General features: G+C 36.3%; 1 protein-coding gene across 4 annotated transcripts in view; it reads left to right on the top strand.

Annotated features, from left to right (window-relative positions):
• IQCB1 (IQ motif containing B1) overlaps positions 1 to 16829 on the top strand; it is a 69790-nt gene that overhangs the window by 40372 nt on the left and 12589 nt on the right. For all 4 annotated transcript variants that reach the window (XM_055259181.2, XM_055259182.2, XM_063630165.1 and 1 more), the window contains 3 exons: positions 7811 to 7953; positions 9582 to 9730; positions 16135 to 16266. In XM_055259181.2, coding sequence (XP_055115156.1) covers positions 7811 to 7953; positions 9582 to 9730; positions 16135 to 16266 — 424 coding nt within the window. The remainder of the gene's footprint in view (positions 1 to 7810; positions 7954 to 9581; positions 9731 to 16134; positions 16267 to 16829) is intronic.

Raw genomic sequence — 16829 nt, 5'->3', positions numbered from 1 at the left:
AACCAAGTTATCATAATTTTGTGTATATAATTATAACAATAACATGTATGCGTATAAGAGTTTAAGTCTGTTAACCCGATTTTCCTGAATAAATATGGCATGGATGGATATCTTCATTGAATTATGATATAGTTTGGCATTTATTTCAAGTAGACTGAAAAGGAAATACTGAAGACATAGCCCACTTTCTGAAATGACGTAACCAATCCAGATCCTCCGAGGTCACAGAACAAGAAAAAATAACTTAGCTTCTAGGTGATTTATGATAAAGAAGATCTGTTTCAGAGGTGACGTTTTCATGCAGCCTAACTTAAAGCCAAGCTTTAGTTCGCTAAAATGAAACTGGCATTTTACAGAAGTTAATTTTTTAAAGAAAACTGAAACTATTCTTTTAATAACTGCAGGTGCATTTCTCAGTTATAAAAACATTTAAAAATAGCTCTGGGGTTCAAAATACTATGTAGTCACAGAGTTGAATACATTGAAATCACTCTAGCTAACTGTGTCTCTTAGTGGGTATCCTATTAATTGATGAACGTTTTCTTCAGAGAAGAATTAAAGATGGATTTTAAATATTATTGGGCATGAATATTGTTGGTAGCAAAGAAAAGAATTAATTTTTAAATATATATCAAGTGCCTAGTGTATGCCAGGGGATCCATCCCCTGGCAGTTTAACAGATTCAAGTTTGTATCTCACTTCAGCAGCTTACTGGTTGAGTGAACTTGGACAATCCCCCACCTCTCTCAGCCTCAAACTTCCAATCTATAAAATGAGAATAATAGTTTATACACTTGTATGATCAAGATAATGTAAAATTTGAGATAATACAAAGTTTTTAGCATATTATCTGGCACTTAAAAAATGATAGGAAAAATGCATATGGCACATTTTCTGTCCTTGAAAATTTACAAATCTAGGTAGACAAATAGATGTATTAAATAGATAGTACTAATGAGAGGCAAGTATTATCCATCTATTATTACTCAAAGTTTATTGCCTATCTTACAAGCTGTTTTTTTTTTAAAGCATTTCTGTGGCTAGATAAATTTGGGAAATATTGAGTACTTTCTGAGTCACAGTGTATATTTTTCTACCCAAAGCATCTGAGTTGCTCTTGGGATTGCCTTCTGTGGTGAATTCAGATAGAGTAGGTATTACTTATGGATTCTACCTGCTATCATCCTTAGTTATCTGTCATCTTAAATTTAAAGGTACCCTTATACGTGGATTCAGAGCATTAATGTTTAGTCCCACAAGAGTTCCCAAATTTGCTCATATACTCTCTCTTTCAATATTAAAATCTCTATTTAAAAGTAGCCCAGGATTACAGATTTTTTTCCACTTAGAAGTGTATCTATGGAATCTAATATTCCATTATTTTTAAATAGAAATTCCATTGCTTTCTTTACATAACCAGAAGAGTTATAAATACTTCTATTAAAAAAGATAAGCTGTGAAGCAAAAATTATTTAAGTCTCACATTTTGTATTTGTTGCCTTTCCAGTATTTTTTGCATTTGAGGTTCCAGAATATGCTGAAATGCAGTTCTAACCTGTTGGATTCTATTTAATTTTTTAATTTTCAGTTTTCTCCAGTTTAGCACCTTCCCTCTTCTATTGGTTGTTACAGTTCATGCAAATGTCTCTTGCTTCCTTTGTAGCTTGGTTTTTTTTCAAAGGTTATTTCTGTCTTTTTGTGCTCAGGTCTTATCTCAGTAATTTCCCCCTCCCATGGTTTTGGGAGAGAGACTGCCCACCGGTCACACTTATGGGTCCAGATTGATTAGTGTTCTTTAGATTCAGCAAGAGGCATTCTTTTTTTTTTTTTTTTTTACATAAACAATGTCTACTTTTATTTCACTTTTCCCAGAAGTTCCATGTTTATTTTGTATGAAATGTGGATTTTTAACACAAAAATTTATGGACTGGACAATGGAACAGAAACAGAATGTGGTACAAATAAATGTTTAGTAATACAATAAAACAACAATTACAAATTTGTGGATGAATTATTAAAGTATTGAGAAAATTGGGGAAATATTGAAAAAAAAATTATGTTAAATTCTCACCATTATGAATAATGGGAATAGTTGAAATTCCCTCATCAGTATTTGGCACAAGGATGTCTCATTAGTCTCAGATACCATGAAGAGGCAGAGTTTCTGATCATCACATAACCATTGTTATCACACCAAGATAATATGATTTTAGTGAAACGCAAAGAGATATGACGCTAGTTAGCATGCACAGCATTTTTGCTTATTTATATGAAATAATTTAGATTAGGAAGTTTTTACTTTAGAAACTGTCTCACTCTGTTGCCCACACAGGGATAGAGTGGCACAGTCATTGCTCACTGTATTCTCTTTTTTATTATTATTATTATTATACTTTAGGTTTTAGGGTACATGGGCACAATGTGCAGGTTTGTTACATATGTATCCATGTGCCATGTTGATTTCCTGCACCCATTAACTCATCATTTAGCATTAGGTATATCTCCTAATGCTGTCCCTCCCCCCTCCCCCCACCCCACAACAGTCCCCGGAGTGTGATGTTCCCCTTCCTGTGTCCATGAGTTCTCATTGTTCAGTTCCCACCTATGAGTGAGAACATGTGGTGTTTGGTTTTTTGACCTTGCGATAGTTTACTGAGAATGATGGTTTCCAGCTTCATCCATGTCCCTACAAAGGACATGAACTCATCATTTTTTATGGCTGCATAGTATTCCATGGTGTATATGTGCCACGTTTTCTTAATCCAGTCTATCATTGTTGGACATTTGGGTTGGTTCCAACTCTTTGCTATTGTGAATAGTGCCGCAATAAACATACGTGTGCATGTGTCTTTATAGCAGCATGATTTATAGTCCTTTGGGTATATACCCAGTAATGGGATGGCTGGGTCAAATGGTATTTCTAGTTCTAGATCCCTGAGGAATCGCCACACTGACTTCCACAATGGTTGAACTAGTTTACAGTCCCACCAACAGTGTAAAAGTGTTCCTATTTCTCCACATCCTCTCCAGCACCTGTTGTTTCCTGACTTTTTAATGATGGCCATTCTAACTGGTGTGAGATGGTATCTCACTGTGGTTTTGATTTGCATTTCTCTGATGGCCAGTGATGATGAGCATTTTTTCATGTTTTTTGGCTGCATAAATGTCTTCTTTTGAGAAGTGTCTGTTCATGTCCTTTGCCTACTTTTTGATGGGGTTGTTTGTTTTTTTCTTGTAAATTTGTTTGAGTTCATTGTAGATTCTGGATATTAGCCATTTGTCAGATGAGTAGGTTGCAAAAATTTTCTCCCATTCTGTAGGTTGTCTGTTCACTCTGATGGTAGTTTCTTTTGCTGTGCAGAAGCTCTTTAGTTTAATTAGATCCCATTTGTCAATTTTGTCTTTTGTTGCCATTGCTTTTGGTGTTTTAGACATGAAGTCCTTTCCCACACCTATGTCCTGAATGGTATTGCCTAGGTTTTCTTGTAGGATTTTAATGGTTTTAGGTCTAACATTTAAGTCTTTAATCCATCTTGAATTAATTTTTGTATAAGGTGTAAGGAAGGGATCCAGTTTCCACTTTCTACATATGGCCAGCCAGTTTTCCAAGCACCATTTATTAAATAGGGAATCCTTTCCCCGTTTCTTGTTTTTGTCAGGTTTGTCAAAGATCAGATAGTTGTAGATATGCGGCATCATTTCTGAGGGCTGTGTTCTGTTCCATTGATCTATGTCTCTGTTGTGGTACCAGTGCCATGCTGTTTTGGTTACTGTAGCCTTGTAGTAGAGTTTGAAGTCAGGTAGCGTGATGCCTCCAGCTTTGTTCTTTTGGCTTAGGATTGACTTGGCGATGCGGGCTCTTTTTTGGTTCCATATGAACTTTAAAGTAGTTTTTTCCAATTCTGTGAAGAAAGTCATTGGTAGCTTGATGGGGATGGCATTGGAATTACCTTGGGCAGTATGGCCATTTTCACGATATTGATTCTTCCAACCCATGAGCATGGAATGTTCTTCCATTTGTTTGTATCCTGTTTTATTTCATTGAGCCGTGGTTTGTAGTTCTCCTTGAAGAGGTCCTTCACATCCCTGGTAAGTTGGATTCCTAGGTATTTTATTCTCTTTGAAGCAATTGTGAATGGGAGTTCACTCATGATTTGGCTCTCTGTTTGTCTGTGATTGGTGTACAAGAATGCTTGTGATTTTTGTACATTGATTTTGTATCCTGATACTTTGCTGAAGTTGCTAATCAGCTTAAGGAGATTTTGGGCTGAGACAATGGGGTTTTCTAGATATACAATCATGTTATCTGCAAACAGGGACAATTTGACTTCCTCTTTTCCTAATTGAATACCCTTTATTTCCTTCTCCTGCCTGATTGCCCTGGCCAGAACTTCCAGCACTATGTTGAATAGGAGTGGTAAGAGAGGGCATCCCTGTCCTGTGCGAGTTTTCAAAGGGAATGCTTCCAGTTTTTGCCCATTCAGTATGATGTTGGCTGTGGGTTTGTCATAGATAGCTCTTATTATTTTGAGATACATCCCATCAATACCTAATTTATTGAGGGTTTTTAGCATGAAGCGTTGTTGAATTTTGTCAAAGGCCTTTTCTGCATCTATTGAGATAATCATGTGGTTTTTGTCTTTGGTTCTGTTTATATGCTGGATTACATTTATTGATTTGCATATGTTGAACCAGCCTTGCATCCCAGGGATGAAGCCCACTTGATCATGGTGTATAAGCTTTTTGATGTGCTGCTGGATTCGATTTGCCAGTATCTTATTGAGGATTTTTGCACCAATGTTCATCAAGGATATTGGTCTGAAATTCTCTTTTTTGGTTACGTCTCTGCCAGGCTTTGGTATCAGGACGATGCTGGCCTCATAAAATGTGTTAGGGAGGATTCCCTCTTTTTCTATCGATTGGAATATTTTCAGAAGGAATGGTACCATTTCCTCCTTGTACCTCTGATAGAATTCGGCTGTGAATCCATCAGGTCCTGGACTCTAGTCACACCCTTGCTAACGCACTTTCATAGTGGTTTCTTACTTAGTCATTTCTCGTATTCAGAAACTTTGTTGTCTCTTAAGTACTCTTCTTCAGCAAGGTTTTCTGAAGCAGCTAACAGCTGCTCTAGTTATCTTAGAGAAACCTCACAATTTACCTACCTCTATCATAGTGCTGATTTTTAAGTGTTTTAATTACATTTGTTGATTTCATCTTGAAACTGAGCTTCGTAAATGCAGATAGCATCTTTTTTCTCTCTCTCCCTCTGAGGCACAGTGTCTTGGCAGCAGAAAGTTTGGTCAACTCCCACTTTAATGGTAAAAATTCAGATTGATTAAATGTAAATAATGGAATTTACTTATTTTCAGAATATGACATCTGATCAGTCATTTCATTTTCAGAAGTGTAGATGCCAGGTGGTCCAGTGCCTACTAATTCTTACAAAGAAACAAGTTGGAAGAATAATTGTTTGATTTTTGCGTGATTAGAGAAACTCTGAACAAAATAATTAGATGTTATTTAATAATAAATGGGGGAATTACATTCAAAATCACTTCAGTTCCTAATAAATGTTTTCAAACATTAAAATAAAACATATGAATCCAATAAGCACACCTGTTTACAATTTAGTCCCTATTTAAATCACCAGATCTCACTTTTGTCCTGTCTTTCTGGTTTGTACTTTACTTCCACCTTCATGCTCCATAGTCTTTTCATTTCTGCCATATTTCATAGCCTACATGCCTAAATTGTTTCCCAAACCCAGTTTTCTGACAGATTAAATATTCTAGCAGATGCAATTTTAATGATTACTATGTTTTTCATACTAACAGTGTAAAATGGTATTTAAAATATTGATAACGCAGTATTAGACATTATAATCTATAGCCAATTAGAAATTAGAAACAGAGGCAGTTTTTTGTCGTTGTTGTTGTTTTGAGGCAGAGTCTCACTCTGTCACTCAGGCTGGAGTGCAGTGGCACGATCTCGGCTCACTGCAACCTCCACCTCCCAGGTTCAAGCTCCTGCCTCAGCCTCCCAAGTAGCTGGGACTACAAGTGCACACCATCATACTCAGCTGATTTTTGTATTTTTAGTAGAAATGGGGTTTCACTATGTTGGCCAGGCTGGTCTCGAACTCCTGACCTCAGGTGATCCACCCACCTTGGCCTCCCAAACTGCTGGGATTACAGGTGTGAGCCACCGCACCCGGCCACAGAGGTAAGGTTTTTTAAAAATCAGTTTAAAAGGAGGCTCTGTTTAGGGCCTGCTCTCTTTTACCCTCTGTGAATGGGTAAGAGATAAAACATTATTATCTGCATGCTGTATAACCCAGAAATTTTGAGGTGATGGAATTCTGTAGAACAGGCAAGTTGCTATCAGCTATTCTTTGGGAAGGGAGAGGCCCTTACCTACTTCATTTCCAGCTTTCACAAAGAGCAAGAGACACTTAGAACTATTCAACTAGCTCTAGATCTTCTCTTAATCTTTTGACACACATACACTTTTGAGGTCTTCTCTACCCTTGATAGTAGGGAGAAGAAAGAAGTTTCAAAACAAATAAATTCTCTACTCTGCCCTAAGTAGAAAGAGAAAATTTAAGTTGTAATTGATGGAAGGATTTATGAGAAACAACCACAGGCACACAAAATTTTATCAAAACAATCAAAATAAACTATTTTGAGTTGAAAATTCAGTTGAAAAATCACAATAATTCTCTCTAACTATACTATAATGAAGTCTGGCTATTAAGAGTACAAAGCTATAGCCAAGGTACCACATTTGTTTACAGTTTAATTCTAAGAATACAGTTTTAAAAAAAGATCTAAGAGAAAATGTTCTTGAGGGAGACACATGTCAAATTAAGTCTATAGAGGTAAACTAAGTAGTTTATTCTGCCTCTCTTCTTATCCTCGTTTTCTTTTTCTGTGGGTGTCTGAAAGCATTTTGAGTATATTTACTGTAAACTGACACTTGTAGTCTTACGTAGTGATATTGGAAGCAACAAAAACTAGATGGGAATGACTAAGGAGAAATTTTGGTGAATAAAAGCAGATAATACAGAAATTATAATTATATAAAATGTGGCCACATGAAAATTTTCATAACCAGTTATAAAAGTAAGGTTCAGTTGTCAATAATTGAGAAATAGGCATAAGAAGAAAATAAAGATCAACTGTAATTACATCATGCAGTAAAAATCACTTGAATTTTTAATGTTTTTTATTTATTTTTCTGTGTAAGTAAATGTAAGTTTTTTGACACAATTTTGATCTCATTCTTCTATGTCCTGATTTTCCTTTTACCTGACATTAGATCATCGGTATATTCTCATGTCACTAAATATTCTTCAAACATTTTATTTTTTCATAGTTCATAGAATCCCATCCCATCAGGTGAATGAACCAGTATCTCTTTATCCAACTTCCTGTTGTGAGACAAAGTTTGTTTTCAACTTGTTACTGTTGTAATACTGTGGAGAACATTTTTGAACATAAATTTTTACATATATATCTGATTATTTCCTTAAGACAATTATTTGTAATGGAATTAATTGGTCATCACTTTTAAGGCTTTTTATTTATATATTTCAAATATTTTTCCAGACTTTTAATGCATATATTCAAATATTTCTCCAGAAAGGTTGCACAACAGCAGCAGATGACAAGTTATTTTGTCATACCTTATTAACACTAGAAATTATCTTAAAATTTTTTCTGTTTACATTTATTTGATTACTAGTGAGGTTATGCATTTTTTCATATGATTTATGAAAATTATGTGTAACACACTGTTTCCATCACAGATCCAAACGATCAAAGATGTTGCTGGAGATAAATAGGCAGAAGGAAGAAGAGGACCTCAAATTACAATTGCAACTTCAAAGACAGAGAGCCATGAGACTTTCCCGAGAATTGTGGCTGAGTATGCTTGAAATAGTTCATCCAGGTGAGTGGCAGTATCAACTTTATAAATATAAGAATATTTAGGTTATCTTTTAACAAACCAAGTTTTCTAGCTATGTGATGTTTTTTTTAAAATTTGGACTTTCGTCCTTTTTCTCTGTTTTTCAGATAAACATTAAATCTTCTGAGTTCAAAAACGGTTACTATTTTTTCGATTCAGACCTATTAGTTGACGATGAACAATCTCCCCACCAGTTTTTTTTTTCTTATCCTTCAGATAATTTGTGAAACATAAAAATTTTTGCATAAAGATAGCTGTTAGAGACACAAAGATACTTCTTGAACTAAAATAAGGAGTTGGAATATTATTACATTCCAAGGGAATCAGAACTTAACTCATTCCTTAGTACAAATGTTATGACATCTTCTTGCCACCTTTGACAGACTAAGCTGAAATTAATAAGAAGGTGTGGTCTGAGAGGTCTTAGTGGTTTCAATATTATCTTCAAATTCTTTTACCTGTCTTCTTGTTATTCAATCCAGGGTCCTTCACTAGCCCTTTATTTCACTTCATCTCCATTAAATATAGATGTTTTCTGGGGTTCCACCCTCACCTTATTCCTGTCATTTTGCTCTTCCTGGGGTATCCATCCATAACTACAGCTCAACTCTCAGCTGAGTGCTGAGCAGTCTCAAATCTGGTCTCCATCTTTACCTACTCTCCTAAGCTCTTAGAGCAGAATTCCCAAGAGAAATTTTTACAAAAATGTAAGGTTGTATATCTGTACCATCCAGTGGGGTAGCCAATGGCTAGAGATGGCTATTGAGTATTTGAAATATGGCTAGTGCACTGAAGGACCTGAATTTTAATTTTACTTTATTTTAACCCAAGTAGCCACTTGTGGATAGTTTCTACTCTATTGAATAACACACCTCTGTAGCCAACTGCCTATTGGATCCAGCTTTACCTGGACATCCACAGGCATCCCAAACACCAAAGTCATTATCTTACCCCTCAGATTTCCTTTTCCTTTATTCCCCATCTCAGGTAATGGCACCAACAACTTACTCAGTTTCCCATTTGAGACATCCTAGAGTCCTTTCCCTCTTTTACCTCCATATCCAATTGATCATTAAATTATATCAGTTTCTTATACTCCCCCAAATACATCCCTCTTTTTCTTAACAATTCTACTGCCTTATTCTGTCACATATGTACTGTGAACCCTAGGCTGTATGCTGAGCAACTCCAAGAAAGCAAAAAAAAAGTTATCTGTATAACTGACTGAGTGACTTAAGAGAAATTTGGAAGCATGTAGAGTAGAGAACACATACACACATTTTGACCTTTCCTCTGATGGTACTGAATGACTTCTTGTGTATTTAGGATTCTTTTTTTTTTTTTTTTTAATGTTCTTAGTGTCAGATTTTCAGCCATTTTCTTACTACTCTACCACAAAAATATTATATGAGTTCTTTCTGTAAAGAAGCGCATAATCTGGGAAAGCTTTGTTTCTAAAATCTTAGAACCATGGTAAAATTTGGGAAAATTAGTGAACAATATTGACAAAAATAAAAAGAATGCAAGATTATTCTTATCATTGTCCTGATTCCAGAACTTAAGAAAGCATGGCAGTGAGTATGTTGTAATAGTGTCTATCATCTTTTTAGGTCAGGTGGAGAAACACTATCGGGAAATGGAAGAGAAATCAGCACTGATTATCCAGAAACATTGGAGAGGGTACAGGGAAAGGAAAAATTTTCACCAACAGAGGCAGTCTCTCATAGAGTATAAAGCAGCTGTCACACTTCAAAGAGCAGTGAGTCTAATGTAGTGAAAAGAGCTCTGAATTAAGAGGCAAAAATATGAGTTCAAAACTGACTTTGCTAATTACCTGTTGTAAAGCCTTGGTCAAGACACTTAGTTTTCTTGAGCCTTAGTTTTTTCTTTTGTAAAAGAAAAACCCCTTACCTCTGGCCAAGCTGATTTAGACACTCAGTCCTTAGTACTGCCTTAGAACCTTGTACATCATTTACTATACTGCAATGTTGTTTTGTTAATTATTTCCCTTCTTACTTGGGCTGTGAGTTCTTCAAGAATAAGGAGCTAAGTCTTATTGTTGTCAGCTCATCACATGTGCTTGATGTATGAATAGATGTTTACCCTTACCCTCTTCACTCAGTTGTTATGTGGATCAGATACCCTAATTTATGGGAATGTATTTTGTAAATTACAAAGTTCTGTGCAAGTGCAGCATGTGATATTTCATTTTTTTAATGCACAGATGAGATATTAGGTATATTTAGATCATTATAACATTTTAATTGTAGAATTGTATTTTTTTTTTTTTTGAGACAGACTCTTTCCCTGTTGCAAGGCTGAAGTGCAATGGCACGATCTTGGCTCACTGCAACCTCCGCCTCCCAGGTTCAAGCAATTCTCCTGCCTCAGCCTCCCAAGTAGCTGGGACTACAGGCACGCACCACCACACCCATCTAATTTTTGTATTTTTAGTAGAGACAGGGTTTCACCATATTGGCCAGGATGGTCTCGATCTCTTGACCTCGTGATCTGCCCACCTCAGCCTCCGAAAGTGCTGGGATTACAGGTGTGAGCCATCGTACCTGGCCTCTTATTCTTAAATATCAATCTTTCTGTGATCTCTCTAGAGCATAGTACTATTTTGTTGCCTTGGAAAAGCATAGCACAAGATGGTTTTTTAAATTTAATGACCAGTTTTCCTAACATCCAGTTGTTCTCTTATACATGGTTAACTTTCATATTAGGATTTCAGGTCCTATAGCATTTAGCTTAACAATCCCTTACTGAATTTTTAGGTCAGTTTCAGTTTTCTACTGTGATAGATTTTGAACAGTCTCTGTGATTAACTTTTTACAAAGTTTTTTTTTTTTTAATCATCCAGAAAACATAGTAGAATAAATACTAGAGAAGTAGGAAGAGATGCCTGCCTTGTACTCCTTCAAGCTCTTCTGGGGATCTCAGGTTGTATCTGCAACAAACAGTCCTGCACCATCACTGTATCACACGTACTCCTGATTTTTACCTTCTGCTAAACAAAGCCATCTAAGTGTTAACCAGTTGATATTAGGGTTGTAGACACTTCCTTTGGAGGAACCTTTGGCTTCTTTCTAATACTTTTACCTCATAAATACCTCTTTTTTAAAGTCTTCCCTGTCATAGAATTAGCTGGGCCCTTATTAAGTTGACTTACTACCTTGCCTGATTTAGATGACCCCAATACTTTGTAAAAGGATCCTCTACTGTAAAGTGAAATATCCTGGTTTGCCTACCATTTCTTAGACAAAAAAGTAGGGGTCATCATAGGAATGTATCTGAAGGCTATGAAGGCAAAGTTGTTTTGGCTTTTATACTTTCCATTGGCACGAAAGGAAGATTAGTCACATTTGCCTCATATCTGCTCTAGCTAAAAAAAGGAATGAGACTCTGTTTAAGAGCAAAAAGGGATGGGTCAAGGTAATGTTTATAGTCTTTGCATCTCATTAATAAAAATAAGATGAAGTCAAAGCAAAGTTAGCCAAAATGGAAAAGGAAATAAGAGGGTTACTTTTTTTTTTTTTTTTTTTTTTTTTTTTTTAAGAGACATGGTCTCACTCTGTCACCCAGGCTAGAGTACAGTGGTGTGTTCATAGTTCATCACAGCCTTGAACTCCTGGGCTAAAGTGATCCTCCTGCCTCAGCCTCCCTAAGTGCTGAGATTATAGGCATGAATCACCATGCCTGGCCAAGAATTACTTTCAAAGAAGGAAAAGAGAAAGAAAAATGGGGAAGTACACTGATAAAAGAAATAGAAAAATAGAGAAAATTGAAATAAGGCAATAGTCAATAAAGGATACATTTTGCCATATTTTTAAAGCATTCTTTTCTTTTCTTTTCTTTTCTTTTGAGACAGAATCTCTCTGTGTCTCCCAGGCTGGAGTGCGGTGGTGCAATCATAGCCCACTGCAGCCTTGATCTGTGAGGCTCAAGAGATCCTCCCACCTCAGCCTCCACAGTAGCTGGGACTACAGGCTTGCACCACCAGGCCCAGCTAATTTTTTTTTTTTTCAGTAGAGTCTAAGTCTCACTCTGTTGTCCAGGGTGGTCTCCAACTCCTGAGCTCAAGTGATCCTCCCGCCTCACCCTCCCAAAGTGCTGGAATTACAGGTGTGAGCCACTGTGCCTGGCCTAAAGTATCCTTTTCTAAGACACACTAGAGACCTGCACTGTTCAATAAAATAATCATTAAGTATACGTAGCTGGCTATGGAGAACTTGACATGTAGCTAGTCCAAATTGAAATGTGTTGTAAGTGTACAATACCCACCAGATTTTCAACATGTAGCATGAAAAAAAAGTGTAAAGTATCTCATTAATACTTTTTTATATTGATTACATAATGAAATACTAATATTTTGTGTATATTGTTATATGTTTTATATAACTCAGTAAATATTGTTTTGCCCATTTTTTATTTTCTTAATGTGACTACTAGAAAATTTAAAATTATGTGTATGACTCACATTATATTTCTGTTGGCACTGCAACTGACCTTGCTAAGAAAAAAATGGGAAATAATTAGCCTCATTGAAAGTAATATACCAGCCTGGGCAATGTCGCAAAACCTCATCTCTACTAAAAATACAAAAATTAGCCAGGCGCGGTAGCATGTACTGGTAGTCCCAGCTACCCTGGAAACTGAAGTGGGGGAAAATCACCTGAGCCTGGGAAGTTGAGGCTGCAGTGAGCTGTAATCACACCACTGCACTCCAGCCTGGGCAATAGGAGTAAGACCCTGCCTTGAAAAAAAAAAAAAAAAAAAAAAAAAAAAAAAGGTAATATACAGGAGTAGGAATATCCTTTCAATTAACGTGTCCCTCAGGAAGAACCAGTTATTAGTGTCCTTGGCAGGAAAAGAAAGGCCAGAACAGTTATCCACCTTCTGTTCCTTTCTTACTTGATGCAAAAACAGAGGCATTGTTTCTCCAGGAGCTAAAAATTGAGGAAATTTGCTAAAAGAGAAAAATCAAGGAAAGGGGAGAATAGAAAGAAAGAAGAGAGTCTCAACAGAAGGATGCAAGCACAGTTGAAAACTCAAGTACCATACTGAAAACAAGGCTGGGCATGGTGACTCACGCCTGTAAATCCCAGCACTTTGGGAGGCTGAGGCAGGAGGATCACTTGAGCTCAGGAGTTTGAGACCAGCCTAGGACACATAATAAAACTCTTTCTCTATAAAAAATTAGCTGGGCTTGGTGGCACATACCTGTAGTCCTGGCTACTCAGGAAGCTGAAGTGGGAAGATCACTTGAGACCAGGAGGTTGAGGCTGCAGTGAGCCATAATCAAGCCACTGCACTCCAGCCAGGGTGACAGAGTGAGACCCTGTCTTAAAAAAAATACCAAAAAGTAAGGGTCCTAGGAAAATTTTCTAAACCGCTTCTTAGTGCCCACTCTTAAATATCAGCTGAAAGATAAGTATCACTGAATATCTAAGGAAAGCCAAAGACAAAACAAATGGAATAAAAATACTTGATAGAATATAAACATTGCAGGTATAAGGAAAAAAATTTTTTAATCTGTTATTAATATCCTCAGAGAGATAAGGAAAGGTAATATATGAAACAAAACCAAGATACCATATAAAATGGAGCACACAGAATAAAATTTGACAGGGAAAACTGAAAGACTAATAAAAGGACTGTGGGGGAAAAGTTAAAGAAATCTCACAGAAAGCAAGGAAAAAAGATTTTGTCAGTGGCACACACCTGTAATCCCAACTACCCAGAAGGCTAAGGCAGCAGGATGGCATTAGCTCAGGAGTTCTAGGCCAGCCTGGTCAACATGTGAAATATCATTAGAAAAAGAAAAAAAGGTAGAATCTTTAATTTAAAAAAAAAAAGATGGATAGAAAAGACTACCAGTCTAGGAGGTCAAACAGCCAAACGTTTGAAATCAAGAACAAGAAAAAACAGAAGACAGAAAATCAAATAACAAGATTTCCAAGAACCGAATGTCATGAATTTTAGATTAAGGGGACCAGTTAAGTGTCCAATACAGTGACAGAAACACTTCCACATTTGTTTCATAATACCGTAAGATGTACTAGGAACAAAAGGACTTCTTGACAGGAACATTGGAAGCTAAGAAGTATTGAAGTAAGATTGTCATATATTTGAAGGAAAATGATTTCCAACTAGATTTCTATACAGAACCAAATTATTAATTAAAGATAAGGACAGACCAAAGACATTTTTAGATAAGAGGGAACAACCTGAGAAAGAAGGCAACATGGAATCCAAGAAACACAAGGGAAAGATGAAAAGTAGTCACCGAGATGATGGTGAATGGAGACCACAGGATGACGGCTATGCCCAAGGTATAGAGAGCAGTCAATCCAAATTATATCAGGTCAGGAAGCTCCAGAAAATGTGTCCAAGAAAATGAATTTGATAGAATGCCTATGTATTTTAATGTGTTGAAAATTAGGGCAGAGTTTGTAAAATATAATCGGTAGTATGGAAAAGAAAGCATGGGAGAAAAGAGAATAATAATTCCAGAGAAAATAAAAATGTGCAAGGAAGGAAAAGTAATTATAGTATACTATATTGTTCAAAAGTGAATAGCCTTTATGTGGTCATAATTTTGTAAACGTTGAACATTAACTAAAATTATGATGTAATAATATAGGATGGATGGGGAGTAGAAACTGAAAGATAGCTAAATTCATACCTTTCATACAAGAAAATCAATAGATGATACCTATATCTGAAAAAAAATCACAGAAAAGTAGATGGAGCTAAATATCAAAAGAATAACCTGAATTAAATTGTTGCCCTTGAATCAGGGGACAGGGTAAGTGGGTAACTCTAGTAAGAATTCTAGTAATTGTTATGAAACTGACAAATTAAACAATAGCATTGTAGTAATTCTTACAGAACTGACACATTAAACAATAGAGTTACATCAGCAAACTTTTCTGGGAAGGGCTATATGATAAAATATTTTAGGCTTTGCAGGTCATGCAGTGTGTCACATGTATTCAGTTATAGCACAAAAGCAGCCAATGAGCATGGCTGTGTTCCAATAAAATGTTATTTGTAGAGGTGGGACGCGATGGCTCACATCTGTAATCCCAGCTCTTTGGGAGGCCGAGGCAGGCAGATCACAAGGTCAAGAGATCACAGCCTGGCTAACGTGGTGAAACTCCATCTCTACTAAAAAATACAAAAATTAGCTGGGCGTGGTGGTGCACGCCTGTAATCCCAGCTACTCAGGGGGCTGAGGCAGGGGAATTGCTTGAACCTGGAGGGATGGAGGTTGCAGTGAGCTGGGATTGTGCCACTGCACTCCAGCCTGGTGACGGAGCGAGACTCCATCTCAAAAAAAAAAAAAAAAAAAAAAGTTATTTGTAAACATTAGATTTTGAATTTCATATAATTTTCCATGCCACTAAATATTCTTTTATAATTTTACATGCCACTAAATATTCTTTTCCCTTTAAATTAACAATGTAAAATGAAAAACAAAACAAAAAAAACAGAAACAAAACCACGCACACAGTTTTAGCTCTCAAGCCCTATGAAAACAGGCAGCAGGCTGGATTTGGCCTATGGGCCATGATTTGCTGACCCCTGCTTTAAACAATGTGAACATGTAACTTTGATGAAAATAAAAACTACAAAGACATGAGCAGAGTGAAAACAATTGGAAACAATAATTGCAAATTTGTCCCATATCATGCCTATTACAAAATTTATTTTTACCAGAGTCCATTCTGAAGGACATGAGAGAGAATTCAGACAGAAATATACTCTCTCCTTGGTGTTTACAATCCTCTAGGCTGTGTAGAATTAAGTCCTCTTTTTTCTATAGACATAGAACCTGTCCTCTAGAGATCAAGTGCCTTGCCCAGAATCATAGTTTATAAGGTACTAGAATTGAGACTAGAATCTATTGCTTTTTTTTCCCTCTTCATTGCTTACTGCACAAATAATACGTGACTATATCCTTGTAAAAAGCACTACAGAAGACTGTATATTTTAAAAGTCACTATTCTTCTGCATCTTGTCACAGTCCCATTCCCCTCCTTATACACACTCAGAGTTCATCATTATTGCAGTGTGATCACTACCATATGTTGTAGTGAGAAAATAGTTCTATTAGGGGAGAAAAATCACAAACCTTCAATTTTTTTTTTCTTCCAGGCGCTTAAATTCCTAGCGAAGTGCCGTAAGAAAAAGAAACTATTTGCTCCTTGCCGAGGACTCCAAGAACTCACTGATGCACGCCGAGTTGAACTGAAGAAACAAGTGGATGACTATGTCAGAAGACATTTGGTATGTAAGCTTCTGTGCCATATCAGTATTACATTATTCCAGTGCATGATATTGATAAATGTACACACACACGTACATATATGTACATATATGTGTGTGTGTGTATATATACATATATACACACACACACATATATATGGGGGTGTGTGTGTGTACATTTATTGCTGGTATAAGGTAATGCATTGGCTTTACCATAGAAGTAATGGTATATCTTTTTCTAGTTACATAGCCATAGAGATATAGTCAGTGGTGAAGGAGACTCTGCTTTAAATCAGTTTTTTCCCATACTATGTCAATAAGACATGTTCATTGCTTCTTTTGCAATAGTACAGTAAAACTCGGACTATTTTGAACCTTCCAGAAAGAGTATATGTAACTGTCAATCAATGATTATTCATTCTTATATTTGTTGGACTACTAATGTACCTCCAGAAGCCAATAAGATACAGCATTTGACTATTTGCCTCTTATGATCTTACCACAATAATACTGCTAGCACCTTTATCCCAATAGAAATGTCCATATCTTTGACTTTCTATAACCATAGTATTGCAGGTCACCTG

This window comes from Symphalangus syndactylus, chromosome 21 (assembly GCF_028878055.3).
Source record: "Symphalangus syndactylus isolate Jambi chromosome 21, NHGRI_mSymSyn1-v2.1_pri, whole genome shotgun sequence".
NCBI lineage: Eukaryota > Metazoa > Chordata > Mammalia > Primates > Hylobatidae > Symphalangus > Symphalangus syndactylus.
The sequence above is the reverse complement of the archived record's forward strand: the minus strand, read 5'-3'. Positions and strand labels throughout refer to the sequence as shown.